The sequence below is a fragment of the Artibeus jamaicensis genome, unplaced genomic scaffold (assembly GCF_021234435.1).
Source record: "Artibeus jamaicensis isolate MK-2021 breed Jamaican fruit bat unplaced genomic scaffold, CSHL_Jam_final contig_3190, whole genome shotgun sequence".
NCBI lineage: Eukaryota > Metazoa > Chordata > Mammalia > Chiroptera > Phyllostomidae > Artibeus > Artibeus jamaicensis.
Genome location: NW_026521746.1, coordinates 74529 through 94834, shown reverse-complemented (window position 1 = coordinate 94834; position 20306 = coordinate 74529). Strand labels below are relative to the sequence as shown.

Below are 20306 nucleotides of genomic sequence, written 5' to 3'. Positions count from 1 at the left end.
CAAAGAACTTCTAAAACAATATTAATTAAAATTAAAAACATGTAGTTTGGCTGCTTTCTTCTGATCATTAAGAGCAGGCTCTCATGTCTCTGAATTAAAATAGTACAGAAAATAAAAAGACACCCAGGAAAGCAATTCTTCTGCACAAGCCAAAATGACAGCATGAATAGCCAATGTAGGCCAAGTGAATTGATCTCTCTCTCACTAGGCAGCTCCCTGCCACCACTGCTCCACAAGGAGCTCATGGTCCCTTCTTTGGTAAATAGTTCTCATATAAAGAAATTCTTCATTTACATCCTATTAGTGTAAAGAAATGACTGAGAGCAGTCCATTTGGCTTTCAAAAGAACATCCCTAACTTCAGACAGCTGGGGTAGGACTAACTGAGCAAGCACTCCTTTCTTAAGTTTCCAGTCTCCTTTTGAACACTGAGAAAACGTTCCAAGTCTAGCGTAGACCTCTTTCATATCAGAGAAAAAGGAATTTAACAGTCAAGGAACTAATGATTCCATGCAGGTATCACTTAAATAAGGATAATGAACAGTTGGCAGACAGAGCTTGTTTGACAGGATAAGAGGCCTGCAGAGCAGAGCTGTGATGGTAACAGAACATGGCTGTGGTCCCAGGCAGCAGCTGCTCTAATACAAACTGTCCTCACCCCAACAGTATCCTCCTCCCCACAAACCTATTCTAAACCAATAAAGGTCTACATCAATTTCAAGAAGAGATCACCAGATTTAGAAAAAAGAGATCTAAGAGGTGCTGTATCTTATAATGGCAGATTATAGCATGTCTTCCAATTAAATAACTGCAATAGATGAAACCCAATAGATGGGACTCACTATTTTGAATTCCTCTGGTACTTCTAGAAATATGAGGGCTAGTAACAGAAATGTAAGTTTATCCAAGGAAAGAATGTTCATAATCAAATCAAGAATGTTTCCTGATTTTGTCATTATTCCTTCTTTCAACCAGGCAGAGCAAGGCACAGGAAATACTGAGATCTAATATCACATATTTCTTTCCCTCTAGGAACTGTGTTTGGTGACACAGACACAAAAACAGTTTTATATACCACAATAAGGTTGAGACTAGGAAGAAAAACTCTCTCACAGGCTACTGTGGGAGCTTACCAAAGGCCCACTTAACCCACTCTGAATGGTCAAGAACACTTTAGAGGAGGAGCTGACAGCTGGAAGATGTAAGGAACGGCCTGTATGGGAGACAGAAGGGGATTCCAGGTGATTACAGAGCAACATGAGGGCAGATCTTACACTGGAAGAACTGCAGTGATGGGGTTACCAAGGGCCTGGTCAACAATGAGGAACTGAATTCTAAGGCAAATAGGGAGGCATTAAAAAAGTTTAAGCAAGGACTTCCAGTCAAGATGGCAGCATAGGCAGACATAGCTCACCTCTTCGCTCAACCACATCAAAATTACAACTAAAATATAGAACAACCATCACTCAAAACCATCAGAAATCCAGCTGAATGGAAGTCTGACAACTATAGAATTAAAGAAACCATATTCATCCAGACCGATAGGAAGGATGAATACATGGAATGGATTAGTCCCACAACCACGTGCGGCAGATAAAAATTTGGAAGGGATATCTTGGGAGCAAGAAGTCCTACTTCCATACCACATTCTCCAGCTCAGGGCTCCAGTGCCAGGAGGAGAAGTCCCCACAACTTTTGGCTACAAAACTCAGCAGGGATTGAGTCAGTGAAAGAAACTTTTGGGGCCCCACGGAGTTCCTCTTAAAGAATGCACAAATGAACTCACCTACTCAGACTCCCTCCCTCTGGGCTTGAGCATAGGGGTGGCAGCTTAGAAGGTACCAGTGGCATGCTGGGGGAGACTGAGGTGTCTGGCATTAAGGTGAGCAGAGACCATTGTACCTTTTTTGGGCCCTGCCACCACAGAGCCACAGAGCCAGAAAGCTGGTGCCATATATGAGATTCCATCAACCTGGCTAGCTGACTTGCTTTGGAGATCCCCAGAGACTTTACCCTACCCAACTTATAGGCCCACCCAAGCTGCTTTTCTATATGAATGGCTGGTCTTGTCTCATGCTTCACAATTTCCTACATCCTCTCAAACAAGCAACAGCTGGCCTCAGTGAGCCTCAGGCTTGGCACTAGCTGAAGCCAGCCTATATTCACCTGGGAATCTTGAAGCCCAGCACAAGTAGCAGCAATCTCAGATTGCTTTATAACTCAGGCAGGGTGGACCCAGGAGGAACATAGATTGGGGATGACCTTGGCCTGCACGACTCAATGAACCCAGTAGATAGATAGAGAACATGTTGGAGCACCACCACCCTGCCCCTGCATAGCTGATCCTCCATGGAGGGTGGAGGTTGGTGGTCAGGGGTCACAGCCAATCCTTGCAGCTCACTAACCTGAGTAAATTCCTCCCATTGATTGGCTAAGAGCAACCAAGGCTCAACTACAAGAGAAGGGTGTACTCAGTCCACACAAAGGGCACACCTCATGTACCCAGCTTGGGTGATATGGGAGGCTGTGCCACTGAACCTTAATGGACACCTAATACATGAGGCCACACTACCAAGACACAGAGTTGAAGCAGCTCTACCTAATTCATAGAAACAAACACAGGAAGGCTGCCAAAACCAAAAGAAAAAGAAACATGGCCCAAATGAAAAGAACAGATAGAAACTCTAGAAAAAGCTACATGAAATGGAGATAAGCAATCAATCAGATGCAGAGTTCAACACACAGGTTATAAGGATGCTAGAGCAGATTCCACTTCCCCCTACACACAGAGAAAAACCTAGCTGGTCTTCAGAGGAACAGAGCAAACAAACAACAGCGCCCTAGCATGTATGAAAATAGGAGACCCAAAACTGTAGCGGACATTGAAAAAACAGACACTCTCCTTACGAGAGTGCTTCAGGACAATAAGGTCCCTGGGACCATGGCAACTGCAGCCACAGGCCTAGTGCCGGGTGGATCTGCCACAGGGTTTTTAGGAAAGAGCTGGGTCAATGGCTCCCACCCCAGCCATACAAGGTTTGAGCAGCACCGGGAGAGACCTGGTTGCTTAAAGTCGATGAGACGGGAATAAGGACTAAGTGGCAAACACACAGGGGCTGTGAATACCCACCGAGTCTGTGGATGCTGGCTGGGGGAAGTTGAGAGTTAGGGAGAGTTGAGAGTTGGGCCATGACAAGCCTGGAAACTGATAGTCCCTGGTCTGGTTGGAGAATTGGGCAGTGTGAGAGACCAGACCTCCACAGGACTGGCAGGCTTGAGTAGGAGAAATTTTTCAAAAAAACCCCCCAAAAACCAAAACTGAAAAAAGAGATATTGTTTGGGGAATTCTCCTGCAGCAGCCACTCTGCCACCCTTCGCACCAGGCTGGGCAGTGCTCCGAAGGCAGCGCAAAAGGCCCTACCTACATACCGGTAGCCCAGAGAAGAGAGTGCACCCGAATCTGAGGTAGTGGAGGCAGCCTATTAAAGCACACACACCCGCAATCTGCAATCCGGGGAAAGCATGCTGTGCAGAAGGCCCTGGATTCCACAACAAAATCCCTGGGGAAAGCGCAAGCATTAGGCTGACTGAGTGCAGATCAAAAAAAGAAAACAGCAAAACCAATTGCTCGTCAGCCTACTGCAGCCAGCAAGACCAGCAAAACCAGTTTGGACAGTCTGAAACCAGCAACGGTATTTTTTTTCACCTAATTCATTATTTTTAAATTTTTATTATTTTTTAAATCTTTCAACACCTTTTTCCTCTTTACTTCTTTCTTGATTTAATCCCTCTTCCTTTCTTTCCAATTTTATCTCTCTTCCTTCTTTTTTTTCTTTTAAATTCCCACAAGTGAGACAAAAAAACCCAGAACTGTGAAAAGACCAGAGTTGGACCCAAAGAGGGGTCATCCCAACAGCTGAGACAGAAACAAATCTCACTTCACTATCAGAGAACCTGCAAGTTATTGCATATTTGTATTAGGATTTTTTTTATTATTCTTGCATCTTTTATTTTAATAGTATTTTTGTATTCCTCATCTTTCTGTTTAATCTTCTTGCGTGGCTGGTTAAATTGTATCACTGGGCAGGTTTCTCCTGTTCTCTCTTTCATAGTGTACTGCTAATTTACTGTCCTTCACTTCTGTTCCATTAACACATTACTCAAGGTCCTATATTCCCTATTCTTGTTATCCACATCACATAGATTCTGTCATATGGTTGTTGCTCCATTATTATTGTAAATAATAGCTGTTCCATACAATTATAAATACTACACAGCACCCCTCCCATATCTTAGCCCACTCCATAGCTTCCTAAACTCTATTACTATACTGGTTAACTCTATTCTCTCACACACTACACTTATTTACTATACTTTACTCTCACCTTACCTCAGAATCTGACCTTCCACAACCTCACTACTTTCTAGATAAAATTCACAATCCTTTCCTCCCCAACAACAGTCTTATTGCCTTTCCATCCTTTCTAAAAAAGTGACTAGTTGGGTGGAAGATTATGGTTAACACTATACATATCCAAAGGATCTCCTATCTCTTCTCTACTGGGTGCTACTGTAAATATCATAGAAAATAATCTTGCTCTCTGGAACCATTTTTTGCCTTCCACCTCCAACTGATCACAAAAAAAGTACGTAGAAGCTCTGAACACCAGGATACCTGCTGGAAGAGAAAACCCAACAAAAAAACCACCAACACATAACAACAGAAGAAGGTGAAGGAGGGAGTGGAAGCCAAATTAACCTCAATCCAGAATCTATCTGGAAATATAACTAAATAGTGGAGAAATTACCCAGAACAAACAACTGACCAAAAGCCAGAGAGAATACTCAAAACCTTGTATGCACGGAAGATTCAGCTTCCACACAACCTGCCCTCACCAGCACAACAAAATACAAGAAGTGGTGGACAAAGTGACCCTCGGTTAACAAATTAAAGGTAAGGACCCACCAAAGAAAGACCCAACAACAATGAAAACCGAAATATATCCACAGAGCCAACTTAAATGATAGCCCAAGACCACTGAGTTCAGGAGATCAAGGAGAGAGTACCACTGAATCTCACAGGTATTCTACCATAAAAGTTCATACCATAAACCCAGGGAGTCAGAACAGATCAATTGAAGAAACTGATGTTAACAAGAGGAGTCTAACAAACAATGGGAAGACAAAGAACCAATCCCCAAATGAAAGGAAAGGTGGAAGCCTCAGAAAGAATGTTAGATGAAATAGAGGCAACTCAACTATCAGATATAGAGTTCCAGGCAATGGTTATCAGGAAGCTACATGAGCTCAAATAAATTACCAGAAACTATAGGGAAACTACAATGAACTCACTGCAAACTACATCAACATAAAAAAGAAAATAGAAACTATCAACAAGGGCCAGGAGGAAATGAAGAATACAATTTTCTGAACTGAAGAACACAGCAGAATTAATCACAAGCAGGACTGATGAAGCAGAAGATCACATCAATGAGCTGGAGGAAAAAGTAGAAAAAACTCCCAGAAAAAGCAAGAGAAAGAGGCTTAGAAAGAATGAAGAAAAATTGGGAGAAATGCAAGACAATATGAAACGTAATAATATCTGTGTAATAAGGATACGAGAAGGAGAAGAAGAAGAGCAAGGAACAGAAAACCTGTTTGAAAAAGTAACTTCCCTGATTTCATGAGAGAAAAAGTAACACAAATCCAGGAAACAAAGAGAGTCCAAATCAACAGGAACCCAAAGAGGTCCACTTCATGACACATCATAATTAAAATGACAAAATTCCAAGACAAAGAGAGAATCTCAAAGGAAGAAAGAGAGAAACAGTAAGTAACATACAAGGGAGCCCCAATAAGGTTAGCAACTGACTTCTCAATGGAAACGCCCCAAGCAAGAAGAGAATGGCAAGAAATATTCCAAGTAATGAGAACCAGAGGCCTCCAACCAAGGCTACTTTACCCAGCAAGGCTCTCAACCAAGATAGAAGGTCAAATAAGGAGCTTCCCAAGACAAAAGAAGTCTAAAAGAATACACCTCCTCCAAACCAGCCCTGCAAGAGATGCTAAAGGGACTGCTTTAAGGAAAGAAAGGAAAAGAGAGAGAAGAACATAGGTACAAAAATGGCAATGAATAATTGTCTATCATAATAACCTTCAATGTAAATGGATTAAATGTTCCAATCAAAAAATATAGAATAGCTGAATGCATAACAAAGCATGACCCATACATATGCTGCCTACAAAAGACCCACCTCAGGACAAATACCTACACAGACTGAAAGTGAAGGGCAGAAAAATGTTTTTCCCAGCAAACGAATAGGAAAAAAAAGCCAGGGTAACAATACTCATATCAGACAAAATAGACTTGAAAAAAGAAGCCATAAAGAGAGACACAGAAGGTCACTTCATAATACTCAAGGGAAGAATCCACCAACGAGACAACAAACATCATAAATATATATGCACCCAACATAGGAGCACCCAAATATATAAACAAAATCTTAGAGGACTTCAAGAAAGATATTGACAGCAGCACAATTATAGTAAAGGATTTTAACACCCCACTGTCAAAAATGGACAGATCTGCCAAACAAAATATCAACAAAGATATTGTGGCACTGAACAATGCCCTAGATGAAATGGGTTTAACTGATATATATACAGACCTTCATCCCAAAGAAGCTAACTACGCATTCTTTTCAAATGCACATGGAACTTCTACAAAGACAGACCACATGATAGGACACATAATAAGCCTCAACAAATTCAAGAAAATTGAAATCATATAAAGTATTTTCTCTGAATACAAGAAACTGAAACGAGAACCCCCCCCCCCCCGGAAAAAAACTCAAAACACTCAAAATCATGGACACCGAATACCATGCTATTGAACAATGAATGGGTCAAGAATGAAATTAGGGAAAAAATGAACAAGGTTCTGGAAACAAATAAAAACAAACTCACAACAACCCAAAACTTATGGGGCACAGCAGACGCAGTCCTGAGAGGGAAGTTCATAAGAATAAAGGCCTACCAAAAAAAGATAGAAACATTTCAAATAAACAACCTAACACTATGCCTATAAGAATTCAAACAACAACAAGAAAGACAGCCCAGAGGAAGTAGGAGGAAGGAAATAAGCAAGATCAGAGCAGAATTAAATGACACAGAGACTAACAGCATGATTCTAAGGATCAATGAATCCAGGAGCTGGTTCTTTGAAAAGATAAACAAAATTGACAAGCCTTTAAGCAGGCTCATGAAGAAAAAAAACAAAGGGGACCCAAATAAACACAATCACAAATGAAAAAGAAGAGATTACAACTGATAGCACAGAAATAAAGGGATTGTAAGAAATTACTATGAAAAACTGTATGCCAAGACATTTGAAAACCTAAGTGAAATGGACAAATTTCTAGAAAAATATAATCTTCCAAAACTCAATGAAAAAGAAGCAGAAAACCTGAATAGACCAATAACAGCAGAAGAAATTGAAGCAGTAATCAAAAAACTCCCATCACACAAAAGCCCTGAACCAGATAGTTTCACAGGAGAATTATACAAAGCATTTAAGGAGGAGCTAACCCCTATCCTTCACAGACTATTCCAAAAAATCCAAAATAATGGAGGACTCCCAAACTCTTTTTATGAAGAGTTCAACCCAATCCCAAAACCAGATAAAGACACAACAAAGAAAGAAAACTTCAGGCCAATATCGCTGATGAACACAAATACTGAAATCCTCAAGAGAATTTTGGCAAACTACATCCAACAGATCATACACCGTGACCTAGTGGGTTACATTCTAGGGGTGCAAGCATGGCACAATATTCACAAACCAATAAACGTAATACATCACATAAACAAAAGCAAAGATAAAAATCACATGATCATATCAATAGATGTGAAAAAAAGCCTTTGATAAGGTACAGCACCCATTTATGATAAAAACACTCAGCAAAGTGGAAATAGAGGGAGCATTCCACAACATAATAAACGCCATATATAAGACACCTACAGCTAACATCATACTCAATGGGAAAAAACTAAAACTTTTTCTGCTAAGATCAGGAACAAGACAAGGTTGTCCACTTTCACCATTTATATCCAACATAGTATTGGAAGTTTTAGGCACAGCGATCAGACAAGAAAAGAAAAAGTATCCAAATTGAGAAAAAGGAAACAAAATTGTCATTGTTTGCAGATGACATGATAATATACATAGAAAATCCTATAGACTCCACCAAAAAACTGTTCAACCTAATAAATGAATTTGGCAAAACAGAAGACTACAAAGTCGATATCCAGAAATCAAAGGCATTTTTGTATACCAACAATGAAAGAACAGAAGCAGAAATCAAGGAAAAAATCCCATTTGATTTAGTGAAAAGAAAAATAAAATACCTACGAATAAACCTAACCAAAAGAGGTAAAAGACCTGTGCTTAGAAAACTACACAACACTGAAGAAAGAAATCAAGGAAGACACAAACAAATGGAAACATATACTTTGTTCATGGATCAGAAGAATTAACATCATCAAAATGTCCATACTTCCCAAAGCAATTTACAGACTCAATGAAGTATCTATTAAAGTACTAATGGCATATTTCACAGACATAGAACAAACACTTCAAAAATTTATATGGATCCATAAATGATCCCAAATAGCTGCTGCAGTTTTGAGAAAGAAGAACAAAGTAGGAGGGATCATAATACCTGATACCAAACTGTATTACAAGGCCACTGTAATCAAAACAGCCTGGTACTGGCATAAAAACAGGCACATAGACCAATGGAACAGAACACAGAGCCCAGAAATAAACCCAAGTCTCTATGGTGAATTAATATTCAACAAAGGGGCAGCAACATAAAATGGAGTAAAAATACCCTCTTCAACAAATGGTGTTGGGAGAACTGGACAGCTGCATGCAAAAAAAATAAAACTCGAGCACCAATTTACACCATACACCAAAATAAATTCAAGGTGGATAAAAGATTTAAATATAAGTTGTGACACCACTGAAGTCCTAGAGGAGAACTTAGGCAGGAAAATCTCAGATATTTCATGCAGCAACATTATCACTGATATGTCCCCTAAAGCAAGGGATATAAAGGAAAGAATAAACAAATGCGATCTCATCAAGATAAAAAGTTTCTGCATGGCTAAAGAAAAGAGTATTAAAATAAAAAGAGAACCAATTGTATGGGAAAACATATTTGCCAGTGATACTGTGGACAAGGTTTTGATCTCCAAAATATATAGAGAACTCACATAATTCCAATCTAAGAAGACAAGCAACCCAGTTAATAAATGGGCAAAGGACTTGAACAGACACTTCTCCAAGGAGGACATACAGAGGATCCAGAGACACATGAGAAGATGCTCACTATTGCTAGTTATCAGAAAGATGCAAATTACATCCACAACGAGTTACCACTTCATACTGGTCAGAATGGCCATCATAAACAAAGCAACAAATAAGTGTTGGAGAGGTTCTAGAGAAGAGGGAGCCCAAGTACACTGTTGGTGGGATTGCAGACTGGTACAACCACTATGGAAAACAGTATGGAATTTTCTCAGAAAACTAAAAATGGACCTGCATTTTGATCCAGCAATTCCACTGCTAGGATTATATCCTAAGAACCCTGAAACACCCACCCAAAAGAATGATTTACAATAGCTGAGTGCTGGAAGCAACCTAGGTGCCCATCAGTAAATTAATGGGTCAAACAACTATTATACATTTACACAATGGAATTCTATGCAGCAGAAAGAAAGAAGGAGCTCCTACCCTTTGCAACAGCATGGATGGAACTAGAGAGCATTATGCTAAGTAAAATAAGCCAGGCAATGACAGACAAATACCATATGATCTCACCTTTAACAGGAACCTAATCAACAAAACAAACAAATGAAATATAACCAAAGACACTGAAATAAAGAACAGGGGGAGAGGGACTAGACGGGAGAGGGGAGGAAAAGGGGAAGGGTTTGCAGAACAAGTATAAAGGACGCATGGAGAACAACAAGGGGGCAGTGGGGGTGGAAAATGGAGGGAGGTAGAGTGGGCTGGGGGTGGGCTGGGATGGGAATAAAAGGCAGAAAACTGTACTTGAACAACAATTAAAATAAAATAATAAAAAAAGAAAAATAAAAAATAAATCAACTGAAATAATACAAAAAAAAGAAAGAAAAAATAGTGAAAGAAAACTTCCATAATTTGGTGAAAAAAAATAAAACATGCAAGTCCATGAAGCACAGAGTCTCCCAAACAAGATGGACACAAAGAGCCTCACTCCAAGACATATCACAATTAAAATGCCAAAAGTTAAATATAAAGAGAGCATGTTAAAAGTATCAAGAGAAAAGAAATTAATTACCTCCAGGGGAGTTCCCCTAAGATTGTCACCTGATTTTTCAAAAGAAACTTTGCAGGCTAGAAGGTATTGGTAACAAATATTCAAAGTCATGAAAAGCAGGGACCTATAGCCAAGATTGCTCTACCCAGCAAAACTATCATTTACAATCGAAGGGCAGATAAAGAGCTTCCCAGATAAGAAAAAACTAAAGTAGTTCATTATCACCAAGACCTTATTATATGAAATGTTAAAAGGACTTATTTAAGAAAAATAAAAAGATCAAAACTATGAACAATAAAATGGCAAAATACATATTTACCAACAAGTCAATCTAAAAAAAAATTAAGCAAAGTAGAAGAACAGAGGCAAAATCATTGATATGGAAAGTGTTTTGATGGTTGCCAGATTGGAGGAGGATGTGGGAGAATTGGTGAAGAGGTGAGAGGATTAAGAAGTGCAAATAGGTAGTTAAAGAACAGCCAGGGGATATAAAGTATAGGAAATGGAGTAGACAAAGAACTTATACAAATGACCCATGGACATGAAGAATGGTGGAAGGATTGCCCAAAAGAGCAGAGATGGATGGATGGAGTAGGGCAAAGGGGGAAATCAGGACAACTGTAATAGCATAATGAATAAAATATAATTTTTAAAAAAACTTTAAGAAGCAACATAATCAGATCTGATTTGCAAAACCTCTCTTTAACTAACAGCAGCATAGTCACAGGACTAAAAGGAACGTTAAAGACAGTTCAGAGGCTGCTATAGTGACTTAACCAAGAAATTATGAGCTTGAACAAAAAGTGGCAGCAAATGAAATAGAAAAGAGTAGTCAGATTCAAGGGGTATTTAAGAGGTAAAAATTAATACACCATTGATCACCTGGATAGAGTAGTGTGCTGCCTTAAAAAAAAGAAAAAGAACCCTGATTTGTGGCATCTGCTAATTTCCATGGTGTCAAGAATGCCATAACAGCTATTTCAAACTCCCAACATAATGTCATTGAATTTAAAACAGGGAAGAAATGTGCACAATAGTTTCCACAAGCTATTGTGAGTCAGCTCCAGCACTCAAGGCCTTCCAGGGCCCCGGCAGGAAGTTAACTGCAGTTACTGTGTTCTGTTTGGTACACATGAAATTAGAAACCTACACCTTTCATTATAAAGACATCCAGCAGGCAGTTGAGTCAATGGTTTTTGAACACTGCAGAGAAATATCTGGCTGGACATTAGAGTTGGTATGGAAGTCACAAGAAACTATGCAGACCCAAAAGATAAGAGAGTAAAACAAAGAACTCTAGAAAATACTAATATTAAAGGCAAGAATGGAAAAAGGTTGATTAACATATCTGAGCAAGACCTTAAAGGAAAGGAATTCTTGGGACAAATTCCCAAACAATCAATTCTCTAGTTATCAATTCACCAAAGAATTAACTCATTAAAGTTATCTCATTTATCTGAGAACTTACTTCTTTAACTATTTATAAAGCAATTTACCTGTCTGAAGATAAGAAGCCAAAAGAGGAGGAACAGTTAAATGGCAGCAAGCCCCATGAGCAACCAAGAGCTAACAAAAGCAAAAGGTCTTCAGGCAACCTCACCACACACCATCCACACACTTCTTAGAATGGTGGTGGTGTGAAGGAAAGATTCCCATGGATGACTGAATGGGAAGAGAAAAGGTAGAGAAGCTTTCACTGAGCAGGAGTAGAGAGAAACACCGCAGGGAGAGGGTATTGATTATGTTTCTGTGTTTTACCTGTGAGACTCCATTTGGTTTACATGCTAACATTAAAGGAGAAATTGAAACTGAACAGAAGGGCCAGAGGAACTGATACCTTGTGCTCCAGAAGAAAAAGGAGTTATGGAAATCTGCAGTAGAGGCGAAAGGGAAAGATATGTGCTTCCCTAACTACTTCTAGAGTAATCCTTCTGTTAGGCCAGACAGTTGTTGAATTTTCTTTTACCACGATGACCAAAGTATGTGTCATCTTAGAGGCTCTACTGCAATTCCATGTAAATCTAGTTAGAAACCTTTCAGAATGTTGTTAAGTCTGTACCCAGAATTCACTGGAAGCAAAACCAAACCCGGAAGTATGCCAATCTGGAAACTTGTTTTCACAGCACTATCACTAAGTGAAAACATTTTTTTTGATTCTCATTTTTCATTGTCCCTAACCCTCATTCCCACTGTTACCTTCCTTCCCTTGCAATATTCTACCCCTCTTCCAATGGCTTCCCACTTCACTAGGCCAAGAAAAAAATATTTTGTTTTTACCCAATACATTGAAAACTTCACAAGTATTTAAAGCCTACAATGGTTTATTCCTATTCTTGGAAACACTGATTTTTTCAAATAAATGCACCTAATTTTCTCAATGGTTTGCTTAATTAGAGATCACCAATATTATATCAGCATGTCAAAATTGCTACTTAACCATTATTGAGGAGCTGTCAGTTCTTCTTATCATGAACTTACTGTCTTAAATATGTTAAATTAGTTTCTAGTCAACTCAGGGTCTTCTCTAAATTAGAGTTTAGCAATCTGCCAAGAGTCAGGCATTGACTCACAGAGGACTCCAGCACTGTAATATAACATCCTGGTTACAACATCATTATTTAACACACTCTTCCTGCTATTCTTTTCTATGGGAATCCAAATGAAAAGGTTTATGTCCACTGTACTGCATAAGTTTTATCTCATCTTTTTGGCCAAGGGCCAGGGAACAGTGAGATAAGCTGGTACTAAAAAGGAAAAAATACCAGGAGAAATTTCACACACCTGGGACAAAAACATATTTTGCTGTCTTTTAAATTCTCTCTATATATTTTTTAAAAAACCCAAATACTTCTGATCTTCAGAGGATTTATGCACATATCAATTCTTAAAGAAAAATTTCTGACTTTCAGGATAGAAACTACCGATACAGAACACACAATGGCTGATTGGCAAAATGAGGATAGATGCTCTAATAGAAAAGTCTAAAAATATAATAATACAAAAGACAGAAACCCCAAGAAAACCACCAACACTGTACTTGTGGGTCATTTCAGGGGATTCTATTTTCACCTTGAGAATCACATCTAGTTTCTAGACTTAGGCTAGTAACCAACATGGGCCTTCTTTTTTAAAAAAAGCAAGACAAGTCCTGGCTGGCGTAGCGCAGTGGATTGAGCGAGGGCCTGCGAACCAGAGTATCGCGGTTCGATTCCCAGTCAGGGCACATGCCTGGGTTGCAGGCCAGTTCCCAGCAGGGGACACAGGAGAGGCAACCATACATTGATATTTCTCTCCCTCTCTCCTTCCCTTCCCCTCTAAAGATAAATAAATAAAATCTTTTAAATAAAAAAGCGAGACAAAACAAAAACAAACTTAAATTTGTAACCTACCGTCCGTCTGAGATTTACTGAGGAATATTGTGCTGGCCCGAGGATGGTCTGAAGGATTGAATTCCATGTTCAAATCTTTAAAAAAGAAAAAGAAAATACATGAACATCAATCTGATAACTAAGGGAAGCTGAGATTAATTTTCAGTTTTTTAAATTAACCTTAAATTGCTAATACATTCAAATATTACGGTAAAATCCAACAGTTACTGTGTTTATGGAGTCAACTTAGGTTCAATTGAGAGCACTGTTATTTAGAAATTTGAGAAAGTCATACACTAAAATTAAGACACCTGGCTAGAGATCTATTACACTTAAACTCTATTTTCTTTTAAAAGTCTGCTCTGTACCTGGGATACTACAAAATACCAGGACAAAGTTATAACATGCAATTAAAGAGTTCTGTGCTACAACCAACTCATCAAAACTCTAAAGTTAATCAAGTGGTATTTCTTCGTTTAAGGTGCTTTAAAAAATCCCATCCTTAAGCTGCATTAGTACCCCTATGCTCTGCTTCATTAAGATTGTTATTTTCTGAAAAAGCAAAACTTATCCTTTAGAGCACAGGCTGCAAACTGACCATTCATGTGCACAATCTGGGTCATGGATGTGTTTTGTTTGATACATATGTTGTTCTTTTTCCCATTGGAGGCAATGTATAATAATGTTTACACTTAAAACATATGCCACAAAGAAAAAATTCCCTATTTCCAGCTTCTTCTGAGAAGTTAGATCATTTGCCAGTGTGAGCCACAATCTACTGGAATACTGCCAGCCCCTGCAGCTGGGGCCCTGAGGTTCCAGTCCCCAGTCCCCAGTAATCACCTCTCTCGTTTACTTGATACTCATTGGGTGCTGCTCCTTACTTTTGGACATTCCTACCCCTATGGGCATTTGGTTTTATAACTGCTGCCTTAGAACAATTTCCAAGGGCCTCTAGAGGCTTGTCAGTAAGTTATATAACAATTTAGAATTTCATAATAGAAGACTTTCTCCAGTTAAAAAGAAATTATTCCATAAGGGAAAGAATCAGTAAGGAAACAAAAAAAAAAAAATAAGAGAGGGAAGACAGACCAAAATTACTGAAAGGTCAAAATGATCTTAACATCAGCTTCCAGCATCAGAATGAAAACGCAACTATTTTGAGTTCAATTATTTTGTATAGAAACACCCAAGGAAAGGAAAAAACAAGGATGGTCATATATACACCAGAGGCAACACCTAAACACTTATCCACAGAGACTTATCTTCAACAAGCTTTTGCAGTAAGGCAATTTTTCCTACATCAGCCAATGCCTTGCTATACTATAGCTCCTGGCCTCCTACTGGGTGCTTGATTAAAGATACAGCTATTAAATCTTAAATTCGATTTCAATTATCTGGTGCTTTTTCTGTGACAACTATTAAAACTATATATAGTGTAGTACAGTCTCAGAGTTAAAGGCATTGTGTTTTCATGGAAGGAGAAAGATAAGCAAAAAGGAAATTTTTCAAATTTGCCTCAATTTGAACTAGATAAGGGTAGGCCAGAAATTTCCTGATGAAAATGAGTCTATTGAGGTTTCCTGCTCAACAAGGATTTTGTAATAAAAGAATTAAATAATAAATGCACTACTAAGTCATTTTTTTGCAGGGGGAGGACTTGGGCACATAAAAAATGAAAGCATTTATGTGATTTCAACCGTGATGGATGTAGTTAACTTCTAAAAGTCTTAACTCATCATTCTCATAGAAAAGCACCAATGAAACCAATGTGCATGCAGTGCTTCCTGCAGTGGGGCAGGAGGATGGGGAATATCAAGAACTCATTCCATTAGCCTCAGACAGTGTCAGCACCCCAAATTCTTACTTTGTTTCCTTCATACCCAATTCACAATCATCTAATAGATCAATTGCTTTTCTGTGTGTAGCCAAAATAACACAAGAGAGTTATTTCTTTGGGAATTGAGACCTGATTCTAAATTTAAGAAAGTCCTGAGGGATAATCCCTGAATTCCCTGGAGACTAGGATTTTGTCTATACTTTTCACAAGTCCTAGTAATTGCTAAGAATGGGGGACTTTACAAACTCTGAGGGCTTCCAATAAAGAGACATTTGTTATAGTAAGTAGCTATGCCACCATTTAAAAATCATGTGAAAAATGTATTAACATGGAAATAGAAAACATGTCATTAAGTGAAGAAAGCAGCATGCCATCATTCTACGGTAAAAATATGCATAGGCATACAAAATATATTAAAAGAATGTACACTAATGTTTGGTTACTTTTAACAACTGCACTTTTTTTTTTTGCTTTTCTGTGTTTTCTAAGTTTTCTGCATTGAGTATATTTTTATTGGTTTACTTTTTTACCTCTTATAATTTAAAACATTTATTTTTAAAAACAACTTGTAAAAAATGATTTCTGCTCTTATGCTCTAGGTGGCTGGACTGTTATTTCTCTAGCACATGCTGGTGCTCCCAGAAGACACTCCAGAGGTCTCTTGTTGCTGTTGGACTCTCTCCCAGAAGTCAGGAAGATGACACACAGCCTCCAACGCTGTCCACCTGCTGTAAGAACTCACAAGGCAAAGTGATTGGCACAGAGGATCCTGAGTGAAGAAGTCCTCATACTGCCAGCAGGTACCATGTTCCTACTGTACATGCTTCCTGGTCTAAACGGGGCCATGGGGAAAAGGTAAGATACTGCTTGTTCTTCTGTGCAAAGCCCAGTAGCAGGAATCATGTTTCCATTCTTCCTGTCAAGGGTGACATGAAGATTTGCATTTACCTTTATGATCAAGTTATAACTCTAGATCTGATCCTAATATGCTCACTGTGTCACTGGTGGTTTCCTAAGTGGCTGACAGGCAAGCTGTCATCTCTACTCAGTTCAGAGCCACAGAGCAAGTGACGAAGAGATCAGAGGATGCTTCAAGATTAGAGTTTGACGTGATACTCACAGATGAAGTGAGGCAGGCTGACAGGTATCTAGCTGGATAATAACAGAATGGGATCAGAACTCTGGTCTCCAGCTAGAATCCCACAGTCCAGAGCTTTTCCCATAGTCTCTACTAGGCCAGACCTTGCCTCAGATCCCAAATGCCCTAGAAGGACTGGAGCCTGAGATAAGAGGAAGACAAAGGCTGATACAGAGGAAAATCCAGATGCTCATCAGCTGCGTTCACATAACCTTTTTTAGGTTCTCTATGGAATTTAAATTTTGGAATTTAGATCTTGGATGAGATTACCAGGAAGTTTCTTTACAAAGAAAAATCAAGGAAATCCCTGTTTCTGGACCTAAGAGTATGTAGCAATGCTGAGGGAAATTAAGCTTATCAGCAAATCTTTATTTGAAAGCATGCCCAAATGGTTATACAGGTTAGGGGGCAAAACTCAGGAGCAGCCAGGACATTTCTTAGAAAAAAGCATTCAATAACATGCTGGTTTGCATTTTTTTTTCAATCCTAACCCAGATTTATATTTCAAAACTATACAGTACAAAGTAGTAAAACTCTACTCCAGGGGCAAGCCAATGGGTTAACTTTCACTTTGTACAGAGCATGTCTCAAGGACAGATTTCTCTGAGCAACCCTACATATGAAGGTGGCTGAACTGAAGAACCCAGCTGATCTAGTACTGATTTAAATATCAAAATGGCAGAGAACAAAGGTATGAAGAATTGCCGGGTGTTTCCTACAAATCAAGTTTAAGAGAGCAACCCCAGATCTTGAGAAGAAATGTTAATTACAAAATGTGTTTTGGCAAGGGAACTCCAATTTTTCCAGGAACAAAAAATAGGAAAAGGCATTCTTACAAGCCAAACAAAATAAACTTGCCATATCAAGCTTAAAGTATGAAGTCAAGTGTAACCAAACAGCTACATTTAGCTATAAAAAAGAAATCCCCACCCTGCAGAGAGTCAGGAAAAATGATGCCCCAAATGCAATACAATACGGGACACAACTGGAAGAGTGCAGTGGTCTCGCACTGGTTCAGCGATGTTTCTGACTGTCAAGAATTAAAAGGAAGAAATTCATGAAATATTAAGCTTAAAATTAGAAATCACAGATAAAATAATCTTCACTGTTAAAGAATCCTAACCACTCTGCTAAAGTCAGTTCTGACAGTATTCTGCATATATTAACATCACAATTTAAACACTAATTGTTAACATAATCCTCCTTCAAACCACTACCATGTTACATATTCCACAACAGTCCCCCAAGCCCCTTTGGGAAATTCACAGTTCCACCCCTCCTCTTAAGACCTGCCTTCCCGAAGCACACACAGCTTTGACTTTTCTCACCCACCTCCAGCAAGCTCTTGAAAAACCTGACATACTAACTTACCCAGAAAAACAATTTATAAGACTTAAATACTGGGTTGCCCAAAAAGTCTGTCTAGATTTTTCAGTAAAATAAAAGACACATTTTTCATTTGCCCCAATAATGTTATTGACTTGGATATTCTGAGTATGTCAGCTATCTCCCATGTGGTAGAATGTTGACCATTCTTAATTAATGTCTCAAACCGATCACTATCAACTTCAAATGGTCTATAGGATTGTGGATCACTGTCCAGCCAAACAAACTTTTTGGCCAACTCAATATTTACTTGGTTGGATGCATTTAGGTGTCATTTTAGCAGAGACCACCTCCCTTACTGAAAACAATGAAGCCCCACTGCAGTATTTCTATCCCCAAGAAAAGACTCGCAAATATGAGTTTACTAGTGACTACACTATACACAGGGGCCAACAGCTCTGCAGCAAGGAAGGTCAGCATTTGGTCAACTGCTGAGACGGGCACAAAGAAGGGTGAAATAACAGTTCATTCTACACAACCTTACAATTTAGTCAGTGAGACCAGATGAAGTACTTGATATCAACAGATATCAAGTAGCATAAGACCAGTTAGTGAATAATAAAGAACAAAATAGTTTATCAAATCGTATGTGATAGAGAACAGTAAGAGTACTTAAAACAAAATAAAGCAAAGCATTGGACTCTTTCCCAGAGTCACAAATTTATGCTGTTTTTTAAATTTTCCTGGCAAGACTATTCAATAAATTCAGTTAAATTGAACAAATATGCATTGAGTCTCCACTACATGCCATGTTTATGTTTAATTCGTTTGATGTCAAAAGATCACTCTGGCACCCTGGCTAGGCAGTTTGGTTGGCTGGCGTATCATTCCTTACACCAAAAGGTTTGAACCCAGGTAAGGGCACATACTTAGGTTGCAGTTTCAATCCCTGGTTGGAATACATACAGGAGGCAACCTATTGATGTTTCTCTCTTCCTGCTCCCTTCTCTATAAATCAGTAAATATATACTCAGGTGAGGGTTTGGAAAAAAATCACTTTGGGGTAATACTTTACCTTCCTATTTATCTACATGAACTATTTCATGCTCCTACACATGTGCTCTTGATTTCTAAATGGCTATAGTCAATTAATGGTGAGACAAAACATGTATTTAGATGACTTAAAAATGCATTGTTATTTCTATTTCATATTTGCCTTCAAAATTAAAATATAATGGGGTAAATTAGCATTTTATTAGATACTGTGAGTATGAATACTGGGGGGTTTGGCAAAGCCAGTTCACCCTGCAATGGTTTTCATACATGCATTCAGCAATCAATCAGTGAGCTTCTTCTGAGTGCCAGGTGCTATTGAGTTCCATATACTGAGGCTAAAGAAAAAAAAAGATCAAATTCATGTTCTAAGTTGAAAGTGTGGCAATCAGAAGATGGTGATGAGATAGGTGGGAGTGGAATCCACTTCCCCCTGTGCACAGGTAGAACACCTAGCCCATTTTTTGAGGAACAGACTGAACAGCCAACAGTATCCCAGCATATATGAAGGGTGGAGGCCAAAAATTGTAGAGGACATTAAAAAATCAGTGAGGAGATTGCTTTGGGATGATAAGGTCCATGGGACGAGCACAGGGACCAGGGTGGCTGCAATCCCAGGCCAAGTACCTGCTGGACCTGCCAAAGGATTCTTGGAAGAGAGCCAGGTCAACGGCTCCCTCCCCTGCCAAACAGGGAGGTTTGAACAGCACCAGGATGGACCTGGATGCTTAAAGTCACTGGGGAGAATAAAGAAGAAATGGCAAATACAAAGGGGGCAGTGTGTACCCACTGAGACTGTGGACACAAGCTGGATCATTACCAGAGAAACTGGGGAACCAGTTGATGCCTGGAAAAGGGACAGGAGTAGGGTCATGAGGTTTGTCTGTGTGTTTGTGTGAGTGACTGAGTAGTGGCTCCATTAGTTCTATTTCTTTTCTGGAGCTGTAATTTTTTGTCTTGGTATGCCTGATGCATAGTAAGGGGCAGAGCCGTAGATAGTTACCAGGGCAGGGCAATCTACATCTCTGCGTTGTGACCCTGTATATAGGGGAGGGGTCTGAGAGGGAATAATGCCACTTGCTCAGCTCTCAGTGAGATTTCAATCACTTCCTCTGCTACCCACATGCAAATTGGGCCCTTCCGGTGCTGAGTCCCAATGGGTGGTTTTGTGTATGTTGTAGGACACTGTGGGGCTCTCCAATGAACTATCCTGTGAGA

At 39.2% G+C, this 20306-nt stretch overlaps 1 protein-coding gene across 3 annotated transcripts in view; it reads right to left on the bottom strand.

The window, feature by feature from the left end:
- Nucleotides 1-13827, bottom strand: part of CCNY (cyclin Y) — a 101282-nt gene extending 87455 nt beyond the window's left edge. For all 3 annotated transcript variants that reach the window (XM_053663511.1, XM_053663512.1, XM_053663513.1), the window contains exon 1: nt 13753-13827. In XM_053663511.1, coding sequence (XP_053519486.1) covers nt 13753-13819 — 67 coding nt within the window. In that variant the 5' untranslated portion in view covers nt 13820-13827. The remainder of the gene's footprint in view (nt 1-13752) is intronic.
- Nucleotides 13828-20306: the final 6479 nt, after the last annotated feature.